General features: G+C 40.1%; 1 protein-coding gene across 1 annotated transcript; it reads right to left on the bottom strand.

The window, feature by feature from the left end:
* Positions 1-795: 795 nt before the first annotated feature.
* CNIH1 (cornichon family AMPA receptor auxiliary protein 1) lies at positions 796-15,402 on the bottom strand. The gene is made up of 5 exons (XM_039240452.1): positions 15,190-15,402; positions 9,913-9,981; positions 5,832-5,944; positions 3,762-3,905; positions 796-1,715 (listed from the first exon to the last, which is right to left on the bottom strand). The coding sequence occupies exons 1-5, from the start codon at positions 15,268-15,270 to the stop codon at positions 1,688-1,690; spliced, it is 435 nt and encodes a 144-aa protein (XP_039096383.1). The 5' UTR covers positions 15,271-15,402; the 3' UTR covers positions 796-1,687.
* Positions 15,403-18,826: the final 3,424 nt, after the last annotated feature.

The following is an 18,826-nucleotide window of genomic DNA, read 5'->3' as shown; positions in this document are numbered from 1 at the left end:
CCAATAGTTCACCTCCCTCGAGGTGTCCCTCAGGCCATAAAACACAAAGTCTTTAAAGCTTGTCTCATTATGAACTGGTCTGGCTCTCCTCACTCTTCTGGTTCGACATCTCCTCTTCCACATACTCACCCCACTACGCAATCCCAAAATGTTAACGGCTACTCTCAAAGGTGGGGAAGCATTTTTCACTAGCAGTGGATTAGACAGCATCTAATTCAAGGCGTTCGTAGAGTACAAATTCCACAAACTCATCCATAAAGTCCCTTGATTATGATGTGGAATTTCTAGATACTGGTTTTCTTTCTTTGGTCTTTTATTTAAGAAACTTCTGAACCACTTGCACTATCCTCAATTGCCTGAACTACCTCATTCCAAATAAAAGCACAAGAATTCTTATAAAAACATGCAAGCCATAATTTACCTGCCTTACAAGAAGCAGCAAAAATGAATTTAACAAGTCACGTTTCCTTAAAACCTGCTGTTTCAAAAAGGAAAAAATAATGGTAATATTTTAAGTGCCACAATTTTTTAAATTGGTTAAGAAAAATGATGATGCTGTGCCATCAACATTTATGAATCTTGTCAAGTGACAACACAGGGTAACGTGCGTAGCCATTTAAACACATTCATTTTAGATCCAGGCACGATATTTAAGAAAAAAAAAGAAACACGCACACACACAATGTAATACTCTACTATATATTTTTTTAAAAACTGACAGTAATATGTCTTTATTGTGGAGTAAGCAAGTGTAAGAAACAGCTATTTGTAATCTTTAAAACAATGCACTGAAAATAAGTTAATTTCAGAGTTTTATTGTATTGCACTAAAGGAACAGCAGGACGGTTATACAATGTTCTCTCTCATTCAGTTTTGAAAATCTAAAGTACTTGCAAATTCTTAAGATACCTTTACCACCAGATTAGAGCATTAAGCATAATAACCAATTTCTTAATAAGTAATGTCTTACAAATTAAAACACATTTAAAATAGCTTTAAATGCATTCTTCACAAGTAATTCAGCATATATTTTTATATCATGTTCACTTATGCTTAAGAATTAAAGCAAGTATATTACTCTGATGGAAATAATGGGAAATCTCTCACTCATGCAATATACAGGGATAATATTCAAGTTGAAGGGGAGAAAATCCCACTCTTCGTATTTTGTAAATGCGTCCATATATAATCACATACATGATAAATGAGGAAACCCATGAAGTTTCCCACAAGTCAGATATATATTTTCAGTTCATCAGAAGCACCTGATATCTACAGCTAATTTATAATTAGATGGCACTTCAACGAAACCAAAATGAGCCCTACAAGTTCCTATAAACGAAAGCTTCCAATGGACTAAGGATAGTCAATAATTAATGTAATCATTCAAGGGATTATGGCTGTTCCTTAAGGAGTGCAAGTTCAAACCTGTCAACACCAGAGGTAATCATTTTATATTAATTTATACGTAATTCCATTTAAATTCTTTATCCAAGTATAACATATGAAAACAGTCTTTCCACAAGCAAAAAATGTGGAAACATTTAAAAAATAAGGAGTCATTTTTTTTAAAGTAACTGATCAGATTCCATAGGCTACTCTTGGAAACAGGATCTTGCTGGAGAGAATCCCTTCATTTGGTGGCTTTTTGCATGCACTTACTGGACCAGTTCTTCCGGGTGTTGTTCTACGAGCTCACCAAAACATAGATCATGCTGAAAAGAAGAAAAAGCCTATTAATTCAAATGTTCCTAATTATAAAAGCACCAAAAAGTTGAGTCTACATAGCAGACTGGTTTATGATATCACACCACTGCAGAAAATGAAAAGACCAATGACCAGTTCATGAGACCATCTTAATTTGCATTTATGGACTTTTGCCTAAGGTAGGACTTGGCTCAGTGCTTGTGCTGTGGTTGTCTATTTTCTTTCCAATTTTAGCAAAGAGAACAGCACAGCTGAAAGCTTAATAGGGAATCAGAGCTTAGAGAAGCCATCCAAACAGTGCGCTACTCTGGGGTTGTCTAATAATAGCAGCGAGCATCTCCCAAGGACTCATTTCATGCCAGGCCCTCCATTTAGTCTTTTATGTACATGACCTCACTGAATCCTCCAAGCAGTCCTAGGAGTTGGGTACCGTTATTATCCCCATTTTACAGATGGGAATGGTCAATTAAGGAACTTTCCCATTAGAGAAAGGCTCTAGGCAACAGCAACAGGGTTAAAAAAGAAGAGGGCACAAGTGAGGAAAAAAACAAACAAAAAACAACCATTCGATTCAGGCTGAGTCTACTAGACTACGGTGGGAAAGGTATGCTTCCAAAGCATGGGTCTCTAAATGGAAATACAAAGCAAAGAGTTGAGCAAATTCGATAAACAATTTAAAGCAGAAATGAAATGACATAGTGCCACCATCTCCTGGTGAATATCTGCCCCTAAGTGCACATCTCTGATTTTCTCATTTATTCAATCATTCTTTTCTTTCTTTCAACAAATATGTCTTAAGTGCCTACTATATGGCACACTCTTCCAGACATTTGTTAAAGAAACTGAAAAAATGAAAATTAACAGGAAATGAAAATGACATATGGCATTTCACCGTTCAGAACTTATTCACTATCTGTTTCATAAATGAACGTCATAGATGCACGAAGGGATACTCATTTTCAAAGTATAACCTCTACAAACATAAACATACCTCTTCCATAAATTTCAGTCTGCACTTCATTCATCGTTTTCCAAAATAGAAACTTATGTGATGTACAGAGAAATACGAATCTAAACCTACCACTTAATACTCAGCAAGCTCTCAAGTGACAGAAGACGGAATAGAAAGCAGCTAAATGATTACAATCCCTTCTTATACGGTCAATTTTCTTCCTATTTTGAAAATCGGTTAGAACTGTCCTCTCTGGTTGAATGTATGTCAATAAAAGATGAGAAAAGTATATTGGTGTAGCTTAAAGAAAGATAATCCCACATGTGAGAGTGCCCTTCCATCATTTTAATGAGCAGCCATTGTATTCCGTGGCCAGGACACCAGGGCGGTGGGTCTCACCCCGGGCCGACTGTCCGGAGCCATTCTTGGTTGTGGTGACTGCGGAAGAGGAGGTGCTGCTGGCATCCACTGGGTGGAGGCCAGGGATGCTGCTAAACATCCCACGACTCACGGGACAGCCCCCACGACAAAGACTTCTCCAGGCCAAAATGTCAACAGTGCCAAAGTCGCGGACCCCTGGCCTAGAGGAATGATGGAGCCCATCATGCTATAAAGGGAGAAATCTACATCATCACACAGGAGAGACCTGTTTCTTTCATTCATCCCATGCAGACCAAGCAAGCCAGAAAATAAAGGGCAGAGCACACAGTTTGTAAAGAATGATAAAAAAGTAAAATACCATGGCAAGAAAGATGGTCGTGAGGCCAAGCAAAAACTTTCTGGTGAACTCACAATTTTTACAATCCTTTCAACACCATCACTTTGCACACACGATGAGGATCACTGTGTCTGAAAACTTAGGAAGCAGCACCCCTGACCAAACTTTCTGGCTCTGATTGCACACATCAGCACACACAAGTACCAGTTTGTTCATATTCAATGTGTGCACATTTGCTGGTGTGCACTGGGCCATTAGCAGTTACCACTGTTCAAGACACTGAGTTATTCTTCTAGTGGATTTTAAGGTGTAACAGCCATAATGCCTACAAACTTTTTAGACAGCAAGTGAGATCATATAATAATTTTTATTTTTTAAACTCACCCATATAGGTAGTAAAAAAATGCTAGAAGATAAAAAGCCAATTTGCACCAGCCTTCTTTCTGACAATACGCTAAAATGTCTGCATTCATGATGGTTGTAGGGTCATAGAGTCCTGGTCCACTCATCACTGGCCTACTCATGTACCTGCAATAAACACAGTCTGTTAGCCACTGCAAAAGGGATGGGAAGGAGGGTTTCTCTTCTCAAATAACATTTGTTACAATGAGAGGCAGTCTCAAAAGCACAGGGGAGAGTGCCTTAAGTTCTAGAGTGGAGTTCTTTCCTCTTATCATCTTAATTTTAAAACAAGAGCCCATAGGGGTGCCTGGATGACTCAGTCAGTTAAGTATCCAACTCTTGATTTTGGCTCAGGTCATGATCTCATGGTTCATGGGATCGAGCCCTGTGTCAGGCTCTGCACTGGAACCTGCTTGGGATTCTCTCTCTACCTCTCTCTCTGCCCCTTTCCTGCTCGTGTGCATGCACATGCGCACGCTCTCTCAAAATAAATAAACTATAAAAATAAATACATAGCCCCTAAATGAGAACAAGACAGTTACTTAGACCATATCTGGTCTCTCCTATACTTTCATAAATACAAGGAAAAGAATAGTAACTATAAAAAAGATTGTTTTTCTCTTAACTTTTAACATAATCTTAGAGGGCACCTGGGTGGCTCAGTCGGTTAAGCGTCCGACTTCAGCTCAGGTCATGATCTCACAGTTCGTGGGTTCAAGCCCCATGTCGGACTCTGTGCTGACAGCTAGCTCTGAGCCTGGAGCCTGCTTCAGATTCTGTATCTCCCTCTCTCTCTGACCCTCCCCCTGCTCACGCGGTCTTTCTCTCTCAGAAATAAATAAAACACTAAAAAAATTTTCCAAAAAAACATAATTTTAGACTTACAGAAAAGGTGTAAGAACACTTCACCAAGATATTCACATTAACCACACAGCTTTACCCTTCTCTTTTTTGTTCTAGCTACAAATACGCATGTTTTTCTTTTTTTCTTTTTTTTTTTAATTTTTTTAATGTTTTATTTATTTCTAGGGGAGAGAGAGAGAGACAGCATGAGCAGGGGAGGGTCAGAGAGAGAGGGAGTCACAGACTCTGAAACAGGCTCCAGGCTCTGAGCTGGCAGTCAGCACAGAGCCCGACGCGGGGCTCGAACCCACGAACCGCGAGATCATGACCTAAGCGAAAGTCGGACGCTCAACCGACTAAGCCACTCAGGCGCCCCTGCATGTTTTTCTTAAAAAGAACCATTTCAAACTCAGTCATAGATGTGATATCATTTTACTCCTAAACACTTCTTCAACCTATCTCCTAAAATCAAGAGCAATGAGATTTTAACATACCTGTTTAAAAAAAAAACAAAAACCTCTAACTAACTCTATTATGCAGATCTGACATATAACTTGAATGGTATTAAATATTATTATTTTCAACCAGATTTGAAATCATAAAGTTGAAATGGAGAAAGAAGTTAAACACACTGTACATTCTGATTTATATGAAATTCAAAGATGGGCAAAATGAATTCAAGTTGACAGAGGTCACTGCCCTACTTGGGAGGTGTGGGGGTAACAGACAGGGATGGGGCTTCAGACTTGCACATGTAACTGTATGTAAATTAAACCTCACTTTTTGAAAAACGCTTTCAAAGTAAGCACCATAAAAAGTATTTAAACAGTGATTTGTTCATCTATTTGAGTTTTAAAATAAATGCCAACTGGGGTGCCAATGCCAACTGGGGCGCCTGTGTGGCTCAGTCAGCTAAGCACTTGGCTTCAGCTCAGGTCATGATCTCGCAGTTCATGAGTTCAAGCCCCGTGTCAGGCTCTGTGCTGACAGCTCGAAGCCTGGAGCCTGCTTCAGATTCTATGTCTCCCTCTCTCTCTCTCTCTGCCCCTCCCCCACTTGCACTGTCTCTTTATCAAAAATAATCTTAAAGTAAATGCCAACTAATTTTCAGTTTTCATTTAGGTTAACTAGCATGTAAGATAACCATATTAGCCATGGTATAATTAATATATAATGAGGAAAAGTAGTAGAAATATATCTAAATATTACCTCCAAATATGATATGCCAAGAGGGGCATATTGAGACCCAGTGTAAGCCATTCTGCTGCACAAAGAAACATGACACAGAAGAAAGCATGGATGAGGTACTCTGGAAGTACAAGCTGGAAGAAAAATACAAGGCAGTTATCAAAATGCCTTGGCATTAAGTCAAATGCTCTTGGAAAGCAGGTGGCAACCAAGTTCCCATAATGCAAAATCACTGTTTTCTTATCAGGGATGAAAGATGCTACTGAGTTTTGTTTCCATATTTTAACTTTGTACTGAAAGCAGAATTACAAGCAAATTGACCAAATGATATGATTTGCACTAAGAAAATAAATAGAACTTAAAAGTTAATACTCAAATTCTTAGAGTAACAGGTTAAATTATACAAAGTTATCACACAGACTTTTCAGCTATTTGCTATTTACTTGGAATACTTCTTTCCACCATTCAACAATGATAAAAATATAAAAATGAGGTATCTGATCACATGCAACACGATATAAAAAAATCCACAAAAACAAAACTCCCCTTTAGAATATTTTACACACTAATGTTTTAGAGCTTTAACAGAAACCAGGAATGCTACATATACAATACTTAGCAAACCACATCACATTACTACAAAAGTCATTTTTCAATGGAAAGCCAAAAGCCAATAATCTCAGCACAGTCAGAGGGGAAAGAACACTAATATACACAGATGCAAACAATGTGCATTCTGCAATGTAGGAGGGAAAATACTGAGTTCTGAACCATAAAATTGGAATTTCCCTAGTTCCTGAGTTCTGATTCTTACATGGCCTTCCTGTTTCTTTAAGCCTGCTTTCTAATAAACTACTACATGCACAGCAGACCAGCATCTCAGAATTCAAAAACAAAGTAATTTGTTTGATTGTAGGTGAGAAAAATTAATTCAAGTGAAATACTTTTTATAAAATGACCAAAAGTTAATGCTTTAAGTATCTTTCTCATCCTAAAGATTTCAGCCTAATGACTCTTAAATAAAAGTCCCAAACTTTTCAAGTTTCAGCCAAGGACTTCCTATGAGCCACAGATGCAAAGCCGGTTTCTCAAACGTCCATATCATGTCAAGTGAAGTATATGAACCCTCAACATCATCAGATCTTTACTGAAAGGAAACCATCGCTGTAGAAACAATGCAATTATACTAATGCAATTGTACTATTCAAGCCTACTTTCTACTACTCCCAAATCACCTTTTCCATTTCAAAGCTGAAAAGCAAAGTTTTTTAATGAATACTATTTTAAATGAAATCCCAGTAAAATCAACTAATCTATACCACTAACCAGATTTTCTATAAACTCAAGCAATATAATAAACTCTGCTTATGTATATAAACTTGTGAATAACACGAACCATTAAGCCACCATTTAATTAAGATCAAAATTAAACATCTGCAAGAAAACAAGAAAACATCCACAGGAAATCTTTGAAAATCTTTGAAACAGGAAGACTACAACAAGGACAGACCAAGAAAAAGATACGCTGTATCAGGAGTCGCACTGGAGCAGTTTATAATGCCAGTGTAAACTACAGGATTTTTCTTTACCGTGTAAGTATTATAGCGCTTTAAAGCCAAGCGCTATCTAACAATACAAATCATCATCCAAGTTTTCATCCTACACTTCCAGACTGAGATACGGGGAGAAAATTATTTAGAAAGCATGACCTCTACTGCTCTTAAACAAAATACTTTGGTAAGAGGGATAATAAAGACAATCTGCAATTCTTCCAGTTCTAAAATGAAACAATGCCACACTCCCTTCATCTCAAAAAAGTGCAGAAACTTTTATTATACATCTCTTATCAAAACCAGTCCACTCCAATCATTCTTTAATGGTGAAATTTCCCAGTAAGTGACACAAAAATTAATCCGTTTAGGAACCAATGTTTACACAAAAGCTATATCCAGAAAAAATTCCTCACACAAATATGGCTGAAAAGTGATAATACTTAACATCCAAATCATAATATTCTCTACTTAAGGTTCACATTTTTAAAAATATTTGTCTTCCCCCATACTTTGGCAGAATTGTCAAAACAAATTTGAAATAGGGAAAACTGTCAGATGCGCTGCTAGGAAGCCAATTGCCGGCACCCTGTCTAGACTGCACCTTGTGCTGGTACAATAGCTCCCTTCCAATCTCTGCCACCATCGGGATGTCCCAACACATATCTTTTTAAAGTGAGAATTTCCTTCCATGAAGAAGAGTCAGAAATCACACGTTATATGTAAAAATGAAATTCGTCCCTCTTAAATTTACATTAAGTTAGGGAAACACCAAAGCTTGAGCTTAAAAATCTGGAGGTCTGGGTTCAAATTCTGGTTCTGCCTTAGCTGTTGGACCTTGTTGGTAAAGTGCTTCAACCTGGCTAAGCCTCATCCTATCCTCCTATTCATGAGAATAACAATATACCTACCCTTTAGAACTGTCATGAGCACTGATTGAAAAGTCCCAAGTAAAAATGCTTAGCACAGAGCCTGGTACCTAGGAAAGCCCTCATCTGATTTCAGCTATTCTCATCCTTGTCATTTTTTGGTTATTTGAAGTAATGAAAAGCCAAAGAAGATAGAATATTATTAATAAACAACTGTCATTAATAAAGAAATTTTGGTTTCTTAATTTCTTGGTAACAATTGGTTTCAACTGTAGGTTAAGATACTTTACAATGAACATTGTTACTTTCCAATGAGAAAGCAGATTCAAATCCTATTTTGTTTTCTGAGAGCACAGAAACAGCCAGTAAGCTAATACTTTTAATTGTCCCTACATAGCCTTACTGTAGCAGTTCTATAAAGACAATCTAGAAATTTATTCCATCACTCTTATTTATCTAGGAAACAACAAAAAAGAAGCAAATGAACTTTATAGATCCTTTCCCAAACAAAATCTCTCTAGCTTGCTAGTGTCGTACAGTTTTATACAACTCAAGTCTACACAAGTTTTCATCTTCAGTAAGTAACTTTTAAAGATGAATTATTGTATTCTAGTTCTTGAAGACGTACCCACTATCTTCAAACAACCTTTCAGTTTCTGACCAATTAGGCAAAATCAAACCTACAGGCTAAAGGAGAAATCTTCCTAAAGGAGTAAACTAACTGAAGTCAAAAATATATATAAAAACCTCTAAGCACAATAGAGCTGAGCTGTGTTATAACTAAATCCATCAGAGCTCAGAACTTAGTGTAAGACAAGTCTGTTTTAGAAATTTAGAGTGGATATACATCAGAAATAACTATGTAGACATTTGTACATAAATTGTTATCCATGAAATTCTGGCAGCATGAGTCCAAAGGTCAGCATTACTGCAAGATTCCAGAGCCTAAGGACAGTTATCCACCTAAAAGGTTCTGAATAAACATCAGGTGATAGAGTGAAAATTCATTCCAGAATACACATAACCAAAAATAAGAGTCGACATGGTCCTGAAGACTCCACTTCCGGACTACCTCACAACAGAAGAATAATCTTACCGTCTATTAAAGTCACTGTATATTAACCAACTTTCAAATACTGAACCAAATAATGTAATATAGAAGTGCCTATGGCTATAACATTTTAGAAATGCATAAGCATTTAACAGCTTTCCCTACGTGACTGGGCCAGCAAGCAAACATTTGCATAAAATAAGAAACTTCATGAAATCATAAACCTCAAAAGGCATATAAACAAGCACACCGAACAGAACATTGTACAGATACAAATGCCCTGACCCTCCCCATGAAATGAATGTAGCATTAAAACATTAAACTAAAAAGCAGTACACACCTTTAATGCAATTTTGACTCTTTTAATCTTTTTGACCTTTTCAACTGTCTTTGGCCGACAATGTAAAAAGCAGATTGGAAGAATGTTAGTATGACAGCTGACAAGATCACCAGCAGATTAATAATAGTCAGAACAGTCAAGCAGGAAAAAGAATATTTTTGTAAATTCTGCCTACTTCAAAAAAAGTACAACTATATCATGCTACTGAGACTATTGGCCATTTTTAAATTGTATCAAGTTAAAAGCAAAAACAGTTTAAAAATCTACAGAAAAATCCTATATTATAACTTACAGGATTCAGGGTATTACACTGGTCTATGGGATTCTTGTAATCAGTCTTCAGTTCATCAAATGCTATAATCTAAAATAAAATTAAAATAGTTAGGACCTCTCACTTTAATAAAACACATCAACAAAGCTGCCCCCATCATCAAATGATAATCAAATTAAGTTAATAAAACAAAAACCTAAGTAGGGTATACTACATGTACCAATTTACAGTAAATTCACTATGTGCTAATAACTAGAATCAGATTTAAAGAGCTGAAAATGTTTATATTAGTATCATTTAAATGATCTGATATTACTGTGATATCTTCAATTTTCAATTTTTCAGTGCCTCTCTTCAAGTTATTCTTTTTTGTTGAAACAATCTTTCCCCTCACTCACAACTATTTACCAAAACTCTTCATTCTAAAAACCCTCTTCCTATGTTAGCTCCTCTCTGTAGGTTTCCCTGACTCCTTTGGGCCAAAACAACTACATGGCAGTCTAAGATCCACATAGCACAGGACTTCATAATGCCACCAATATGGCATTTCCCACACTGAAGTATTTATGTACAGGTCTGTGTTCCCTCCTCTCAGGATGAAGTATTTTTAATCTTCTGTGCACGCCCTGCCCTGGTCACAGAGTTCAGTGGGACACCAGACATGGACTCACATGCTTCAGTTTGTTCCCATTTGTGCCCAAACACATCTCAAAGCCCTACTTCAATCTGGAAATAGAAGAAATGGCCTCAGAATACAGGAACACCAAATGATTATCAAACTTCATGGCCAAGATCGCCACACACAGTAGTTCAATTTCTGCACGGGACAAAAGGCCAGCTGGAAGCTCAAGGCCAGCCGTGCTCCTGTGGCCAAGCACTTTGGCATGGGCTCTATACCAGGCTCTGCACTGAGGGGCTGTGTCCATTCCTGAGGGAGGATGTTTCTCATTCTTCTGCCCCAACAGGCATCTTTGTTCTTTTATCATATAGGCAAGAGCAGCCTTGGTCAAGGCCATGATAAATATGATCAATCTGATCTCCTTTTGTGTCATATGCATATTCCTACCACTTGCAAGTGGTTTCATCAGGGTCACCAAACTAAAAACAGAAGGGTAACCCAGTAAGACCAAGCTTCTCATGGTATGTTGAGCCAAACAGTTATAAATGCAAGAAGGGAACAAAGATCTCATCCACTTAAAAACTTGGCTATAACATTTAGGGCCACTTAATACATAACTTCAAAGTCAGAATGTACTAAAAAATTGGGGCTCCTGGGTGGCTCAGTCGGTTAAGCATCCGACTTTGGCTCAGGTCATGATCTCACAGTTTGTGGGTTCGAGCCCTGTGTCGGGCTCTGTGCTGACAGCTCAGAGCCTGGAGCCTCTTTCAGATTCTGTGTCTCCCTCTCTCTCTGCCCCTCCCCGCCTCGAGCTCTATGTCTCTCTGTCTCAAAAATAAAACATAAAAAAAAAAAAATGTACTAAAAAATCAAAATAAGGGTGACATACCACTCAAAATAAGAAGCCAAAGGCACCAAGTTTATAGGAAAGCTATTTTAGCTGCTGTCACTGGTCATCTAGGGGACAGAGATGCCCAGCTATCTGCCTTTCCTCTGGTGGATTAGGAATAGTATCTTCGTATGTGAGACAGTGTTACTCAATATCACCAGTGATCAATGGAGTTCTGTATTTCTAGCTTTTACTATGCTGGTTTATTTCCCTGTTAAAGTTCTTCACTTCTTAAAAAGATGGTTTTTGTTTTGGGTTTTTTTTTTAATTTTTTTATTTTTTGTTTATTTATTTTTGAGAGACAGAGAGAGACAGAACATGAGTCAGGGAGGGCAGAGAGAATGAGAGACACAGAATCCAAAGCGGGCTCCAAGCTCTGATCTGTCAGCACAGAACCTGACGTGGGGCTCGAACCCATGAACCATGAGATCATGACCTGAGCTAAAGTTGGCTGCTGAACCGACTGAGCCACCTGGGTACCCCAAAAGATTATTTTTTTCAACGTTCTAGAATTTTATAAGATTCACCAACCTGACCAAATAAAAAATTATAACTAAAATAAGAACCGAAGAAAAATAATTAAATATTAAAATGTAAACACCATGACAGCAAAAATTTTTTGCTGTACTCACTGCTATATTCCTGGTACTAACACATACTTAAGTATTCAATCAATATTTATTAAATTAAAGGGGGGGCAGGGTGGATAGCCTTAGCTTAAAAAAATACAGAATTCACAAAAAAAAAATTTTAATAAAAAATTTTAAAAAATACAGAACTCACCAAAAAGCATTTGCCTTTGCTAATAAACCCTAACACATATAAATGCTAAAAATACAAATGTACAATTAGAAGATACTAATTTCTGATTACTTATGGATATTAGGCAAATACCAAATTTTGCTGTGATATATCCCCAATGCATCTAAGTAATAAAGATCAAGATATGGGCTGTCATTGCAAATAAAATTACTTGCTTATAACAAGATCCAATTTAACAGCAGAGTATAAAACTTATGCTTTAAAACTAACTCCTTTGGACATTTTCTTCACGTGATTTCAAGGGATCTTTTTTTTTTTTTTTTTTTTAATTTATTTTTGAGACAGAGAGAAACAGAGTATGGCAGGGGATGGGGGTGGGTGGACAGAAAGAGAGGGAGACACAGAATCTGAACCAGGCTCCAGGCCCTGAGCTGTCAGTACAGAACCCAATGCGGGGCTCGAACCCACAAACTGCGAGATCATGACCCAAGCCAAAAACAAGATGCTTAACCGACTGAGCCACCCAGGCACCCCAAGGGATCTTTTAATGACTACGTTACTGCATGAATTCTACAAGCTGGAGTTTTCAAAACCCTTCTGAAAAGATTCTTAACCTAGTGGTTTTCATATCTTTTGCTACTGTGTGCCTGGACAAAGACCTTCATAAAATTTCCCCCACAAGTGCAAAAACAAAAATACCTGTATTCCTAAAGATCCCAAACTATGCAATTCAGGATACCTTCAAATCCAATGCATGTCTTTGGGATGACTTTTGTTCAAACAAATCTATGCCCCCAACTCTACTCCCTCCCTCCAGAGCATCAATCACATGAATTAGGACTAAACTGACAGATATAACCATCATCTCAAAAATATCCTCCATACAACAATTCATGTAAACAAGATTCTTTGAATCTCTAACTGAAATTTCCAAATGAGTCTTCTGATACTTAAAACTACCTAAGAAGATAAACTGAAGGTTATGTAGTTAACAGAAAAATGAAAAATTATGTATTCTGGAATTTTCAATTTGTTCCCAAAGGATGTATAATCTTCTGAACAACTAAGAAACCCCTAAGGATAAAGGTTCTCTGTACTCTGTGGAGGACAAATGAAGTCTTTAAATTTTTTTTAATTCTGTAACAGGACTCACAATTACCTACTTCACCCAGACACATAGTCATTTCAAAGCTGAAACTAAATTACCCATTTTTTAAAAATGCAGTTCAGGTATTCCTTAAGCTAAACACAACCTGGTTCAAAATGTAAACATGGCCATCCACACAGCTCTTCCTCTCCGAATCCTTATCGTCTCAAAAAACACGGAATATCCATCAAGCAGGAAGTGACTTAAATCCACATATACAAATGGAAGGGAACCACACATTTCACTTCCACCAGAGGTTTACTAAAGCGGAGCTAGTTTGCATCCCAAATTATCCGTATTTATTGTTCTTCCACCAAAGAACCTAAAACGCTCTTAATTTACCGGTTCCTACCCACAAGCATTTTGAGGGAGGAATTACTTAACAGCCTACCTAAGCATTCCCCACTATACAAGCAGCTGTGTTCTAAAATAATAATAAACAGGGGCTCCTGGGTAGCTCAGTCGGTTAAGCAACCAACTTCGACTAAGGTCATGAACTCACGCCTTATGAGTTCAAGCCCCACGTCAGGCTCTGTGCTGACAGCTCAGAGTCTGGAACCTGTTTGGGATTCTGTGTCTCCCTCTCTCTCTGCCTGTCCTGTTTGCTCACTCTCTTTCTCTCCCCCGCCCCCCGAAAATAAACAAACATTAAAACTTTTTTTTAAATAAAGAAAATTATAAACATAATCACACTCTTTAGCAAAAGAGAGTAATTTGTGACATCATTCTACTTTTGAGATTTTTTTTACACAAGACACTGCTATTTAAATCACTCTGCCCCTTTATGTTCCACACGTAATCCTTGTTATAGGCCTGATGAAACAGGACTTAAAATTTACATGAGACTGACGTGTCCAATCATTCAAATGAATGATTCCAGAAGGTACTAAAAGGATATGAGGGCAGAAGCAAATATAAATGTTTTAATGAATGCTGATTTCCAGAAGGCTGCTTCTAATTCAATGCTAGAAAAACAAGAATCCCTCGAAATCTGTTGTAGAACTGTCAGGAGGAAGGAACTTCACTTGTTCCTTAGAGGAACCAGTAAAGAAAGATGTGCTTCTATCCAGCAGCATGATGCGAGTGAAAGGAAAAAAGGGAAGAAAAAAAAAAAAGGCCCTCGATAAATTTAAGACTTCTGAGCATTTTCAAAATCAAATTAAAACTATCTCTACTAAATCCAGGTACTCTGAACACAGAAGTGGCTAGGAAGGCTGTCTCTTGAGAAACCCCGGAGGTCAAAGTATGATTTAGGGGGAAAGTTCGGAGATGCAGTCAACAAAGTAATCAATCCAATCTGCATCAAAGATCACAAGGAAACGGAATCTGGGGAAATAAAGTCATTCTACTTGAAAAGTACCCAACAAGTGCTGAAACTAGCAGTAGAAATTCATCTAAAGTAGGCTATACTATCTCATTTGGGCCATACTCCTGCGGAAACCCGAAAAGACAATGTGATTAAATAACAGTAATTTGGCAAACTTCATTCCCGCTAAGCACGCAGCACGCCTCCTTGCGCCCTTCACATCCTCCCGGGGACGGAGCCGCGGGCCCGCCGACCGTCCGCGCCAGCGAAGCAAGGACCCGCAGGGCCCGGCGGGGACCACGGCCGCCCCACCCATCCAGGGAGGACTAGCGGCGCGCGCGGCCTGTTCGGGGACACGGTGGGCGCATCCACGGGGCCACCGCACGCCTCGGCTCCTCCCGGACCTGCAGCCCCCGGCCTGCAAACGGGGGGCGCACAGAGCTCTGGCCGCGCCGCCTGCCCCGCCTCGGCCGCAGCCCGTGGCGCGCGGACCTCCGTCGCCGCCCGGAGAGCCGCCGACCGAAAAGAGGCTGCGCCGCCTCTTCGCCCTCCTTCCCCCGGGCCCGGCTACTCACGTGCCAGATGGCGAAGAAGATGAGCGCGGCGGTGAGCAGCAGCGCCAGCATGTAGCAGAAGGCCGCGAACGTGAACGCCATGGCCGGGAAGGAGGAGCAGGGAGCGACGCCGGTGCCAACGGAGAAAGGCGGCGCAGGGCCCTCTGGGTAAAACCATTCACTTCCCCCGGCCGCAGCCACGACCGCCGCTGCCGCCTCTGCTGCCGCCGAGGCCGCCGTGCCCGCCCTCCCCGTGCGCCTGCGCAACAGCCGAGGTGCGCTGGCGCCCTCTGATGGCCGAAGTCTACGGCGCACGCACATTGCCCGCGCAACTGATTGATTTATTCTTTTCTTCCCTCGTTTATTCTTTGAACAAATATTTACTGAATGAGTGCCTACTATGTTCCAGGCACTGTGCTTCTCCTTTGAGATGCAAAGATGGGAAACATACTTGCTTTGAAAGAACTTAGTATAGTGCCGGAAAGGAGCACTTAAATAAATCATTGCAATATTATGACCCTGTTAACGGAAGTCTGCGCTTGTGATGAAAGGTCACAGAAGGGCATCCATCCTGCTCTGCAGCGTTCTGGGCAGGATTCCTGGCGTAGCTGTTTCTTAAGCCGAGGGTTTTGTGATGAGTAGAAGTTTTCCAAGCAAAGAGAAGGTAGAACCAGCACTCCAAAAAGAGGGTTCTGCCTGAGCAAGGCACAGAGATAAAAGCAAGAAAAAAGCTCAGTGTCTTAGGTGAAACCACCAGCAGTTGTAAATTAGTGGAAGCTAGCACCAAACGGTTTTAGAAAGCTAGGAAAGGGGTTAATCCTTAGAAGGACTTCCTTATAAGCCTGGTTTTGTTCTTAACGCTGGTTGTGATCCACAGAATTGATTCACCACCTGCTAACTAATCACTGCTGATGGAAGCGGAAATCATCAAAGTCTTTTAAGCAAAGAGAGGGACATATTTAGATTAGCATTAAAGATCATTCACACTAGTGGGGCATCTGGTCTGCAGCTCAGGTCATGATCTAGCGGTTTGTGGGTTCGAGCCCCATGTGGTGCTCTGTGCTGACAGCTCAGAGCCTGGAGCCTGCTTCAGGTCCTCTCTCTCTCTCTCTCTCTCTCTCTCTCTCTCCTTCCCCTGCTCATTCTCTGTCTCTCAAAAATAAATAAATGTTAAACAAAATTTTTTAAAAGATCATTCACACTAGCAAATTGTATATAGACTGCTTTAGAAGCAGAGTTATCCAGTGCTGTCCAATTTTCTGCACTGTTCAATACAGTAGCCACTAGCCACATGTGGCTATTGAGCACTTGCAATGTGGCTGGTATGATTATAGGATTGAACTTTAAATCCTACTTATTTTAATTAATTAAAATGTAAATAGCCACATGCAGCTAGCAGCTATTGTCTTAGGGCAGGTCTATACCACCAAAATTATGTGGCACCTTTGTGCAAATCACAAAGGTATCCTCTCCAGATAAACAGAGGTCCACCCTAGGGCACAGGAATGCAAGTTGATTTTACCGTGTACAAACTGCCGGACTGTGCATCATAATCCTGATGAGAGGAGTATGAGACTGGCAGCAAGGGGCCGTGGCAAAGGTCCAGGAAAGCTGCAAGGCTCTGACTAAACCAGTGAAAGCCTGGGGAGAAAGGAATGAACAGATCTGATATTATGGAGAGATAAGCTCAGGAGGACTTTACTGACTGGAAGCTGTGGTGAGAGAAAGGAAGGCTCCAGGGAAGACGTTCAGTACTACAGGCTGCAGAAGCTTGGCAAAAAAAATACAGCACTGGGCAATATTTGTCCAAGAGAATTCACAATCTAATGGGGGGCAGATGCAGTTTCCTGGTGTCAAGGAAAAGTTTTCAGGGAATTATCGAAGCCAGACTATGAGATCGAACCTGATTTGTATAAATGAATCCCATCTACACTTCGGGAAGTGATGTTTCAACACCATAAACCTCCAGGTCCTCCTACCTTTTGGCAACAAGCTATTCTCCAGTTTCACTTGAAATCTATCTTTCCCCTGCCTGGTAACTATGTTCAGCGCCTTACTACACAGAATGGAACTGCCCTCCAAGAACCCATCCCTTGTTCTAGAAGGGTGTCCCACACTTCACCTGAGGAGGTAGAGAGAACTGGCCAGAGAAATCTTGTCTGCCCCAAACCCCATAACTGCTGCTACAGAAAACCCAAGTCCCTCCTCTTCATCCAAGGGTAGCATTTTAGGTATTTCAGTGAAAGTTTATTGAGCTCCCATTCTATGTCATACGAATTTGCTCAGAAGCTGGAGCAGTATGAAGCCCTTTCACATCTTACTAGAGCACACAGGTCAATTGTAGACCTGCATCGTGTAGTACAGGAGCCATTTGGTCACATGTGGCTATATAGCTTAAATTTAAATGGGATAAAACTAAATAAACTAAAAATCCAGTTCCTCAGCTCCACTAGCCATTTTCAGGTGGTCAATAGCCTCATGTGTTTGGTGGCTACTGTATTGGACAATGTAGATACAGAATATTTCCATCATTGCAGAAAGTTCTGTTAGCAATGCTTTAGACAATATTACACAGCTGCAATCAGTTAGAGAATACATCCATTTTAATGAGGGCAAAGGGCTAATTAGATCAACCAACCATAGACAAGGCAGTTGGTGAGGAAAATAATAGGTTTACTTGACATTTTGGAGAACCATTACCAGCAGTGAGTAATCTATACCATTCTCATTCAATCAATCCTCAGTATTCTTTGGAAGTTGCATTAACTCTTTTACCTCATGGGAGTAATTTTGTAGTACACACGGAATTAAGTTCCTGTGTCTACTTGTATACATGCGTGGAGCTGGATGATACTGAAAAGATATATCAATCTTATGTGTGTGCGTGCTCTCTCTCTCCTCTCTCTCTCTCTCTCTCCTCCACCTCCTCCCTTCTCCCACTCAAACTTCCTTTGTTCAACTCAGCTTTCCATCAGTTTGCTCTTACTCCACCCACTGCCCATGCCTCCAACCCAAACAGCTAAGTACAGGTCAGCCACCAGAGAACTAGAAAACAAAACACAGAAATATAAAGCATGTAGTCTAAGAATGAGACCAAAACAGTTCATATACACACCTGAAAGAACTTTCCAGCCATCTAGACTAGATAAAGAAAGCCAGCAGTGGGAAGGAAGGAGGAGAGGTGCTGAGCAGTTAGGAGAATGTGAACTCAAGATATCTGCAAGCATTCATTCACAGGAACCAACTCAGCCTTACCATTCTCCGGAGAGCAGAACCTGGGCTCAGCTTTATTTACCACTGGTGTCTGTTGAAAACTGCCAAGGGGCAGCAAGCCATCTTCATACCAGTCATCACCAACGTGGTAGTGATGTTCGCCACTCTGCTCAGCACCCCATCCAGCCCATGCCAGGGAGACGGTCCTCTTTCTCTAGACAAGGAGGCTCATAAACCACACACCCCCCCTCCGTGGGGAGCAGTAAGTAGGACACTTTAAGACATGGTGGTATCATAAAAGGGAAAGCTCCCAGACTATTAAGAATTTGCACTCTAGGGGCGCCTGGGTGGCTTAGTCGGTTAAGCGTCCGACTTTCGCTTAGGTCATGATCTCGCGGTTCGTGGGTTCGAGCCCTGTGTCGGGCTCTGTGCTGACTGTCAGCTC

This window comes from Hyaena hyaena, unplaced genomic scaffold, assembly GCF_003009895.1.
Source record: "Hyaena hyaena isolate Hyena2069 unplaced genomic scaffold, ASM300989v1 scaffold_175, whole genome shotgun sequence".
In the NCBI taxonomy this organism is placed as follows: domain Eukaryota; kingdom Metazoa; phylum Chordata; class Mammalia; order Carnivora; family Hyaenidae; genus Hyaena; species Hyaena hyaena.
The sequence above is the reverse complement of the archived record's forward strand: the minus strand, read 5'-3'. Positions and strand labels throughout refer to the sequence as shown.

Bases quoted from the DNA above. Each gene is read 5' to 3' on its own strand.
- CNIH1 (XM_039240452.1), bottom strand. From the start codon at position 15,270: ATGGCGTTCACGTTCGCGGCCTTCTGCTACATGCTGGCGCTGCTGCTC. The intron at 9,982-15,189 runs GTGAGTAGCCGG...ATTTTATTTTAG, and splicing joins TCTTCTTCGCCATCTGGCAC to ATTATAGCATTTGATGAACT. The intron at 5,945-9,912 runs GTAAGTTATAAT...TTTTTCTTCCAG, and splicing joins AGTGTAATACCCTGAATCCT to CTTGTACTTCCAGAGTACCT.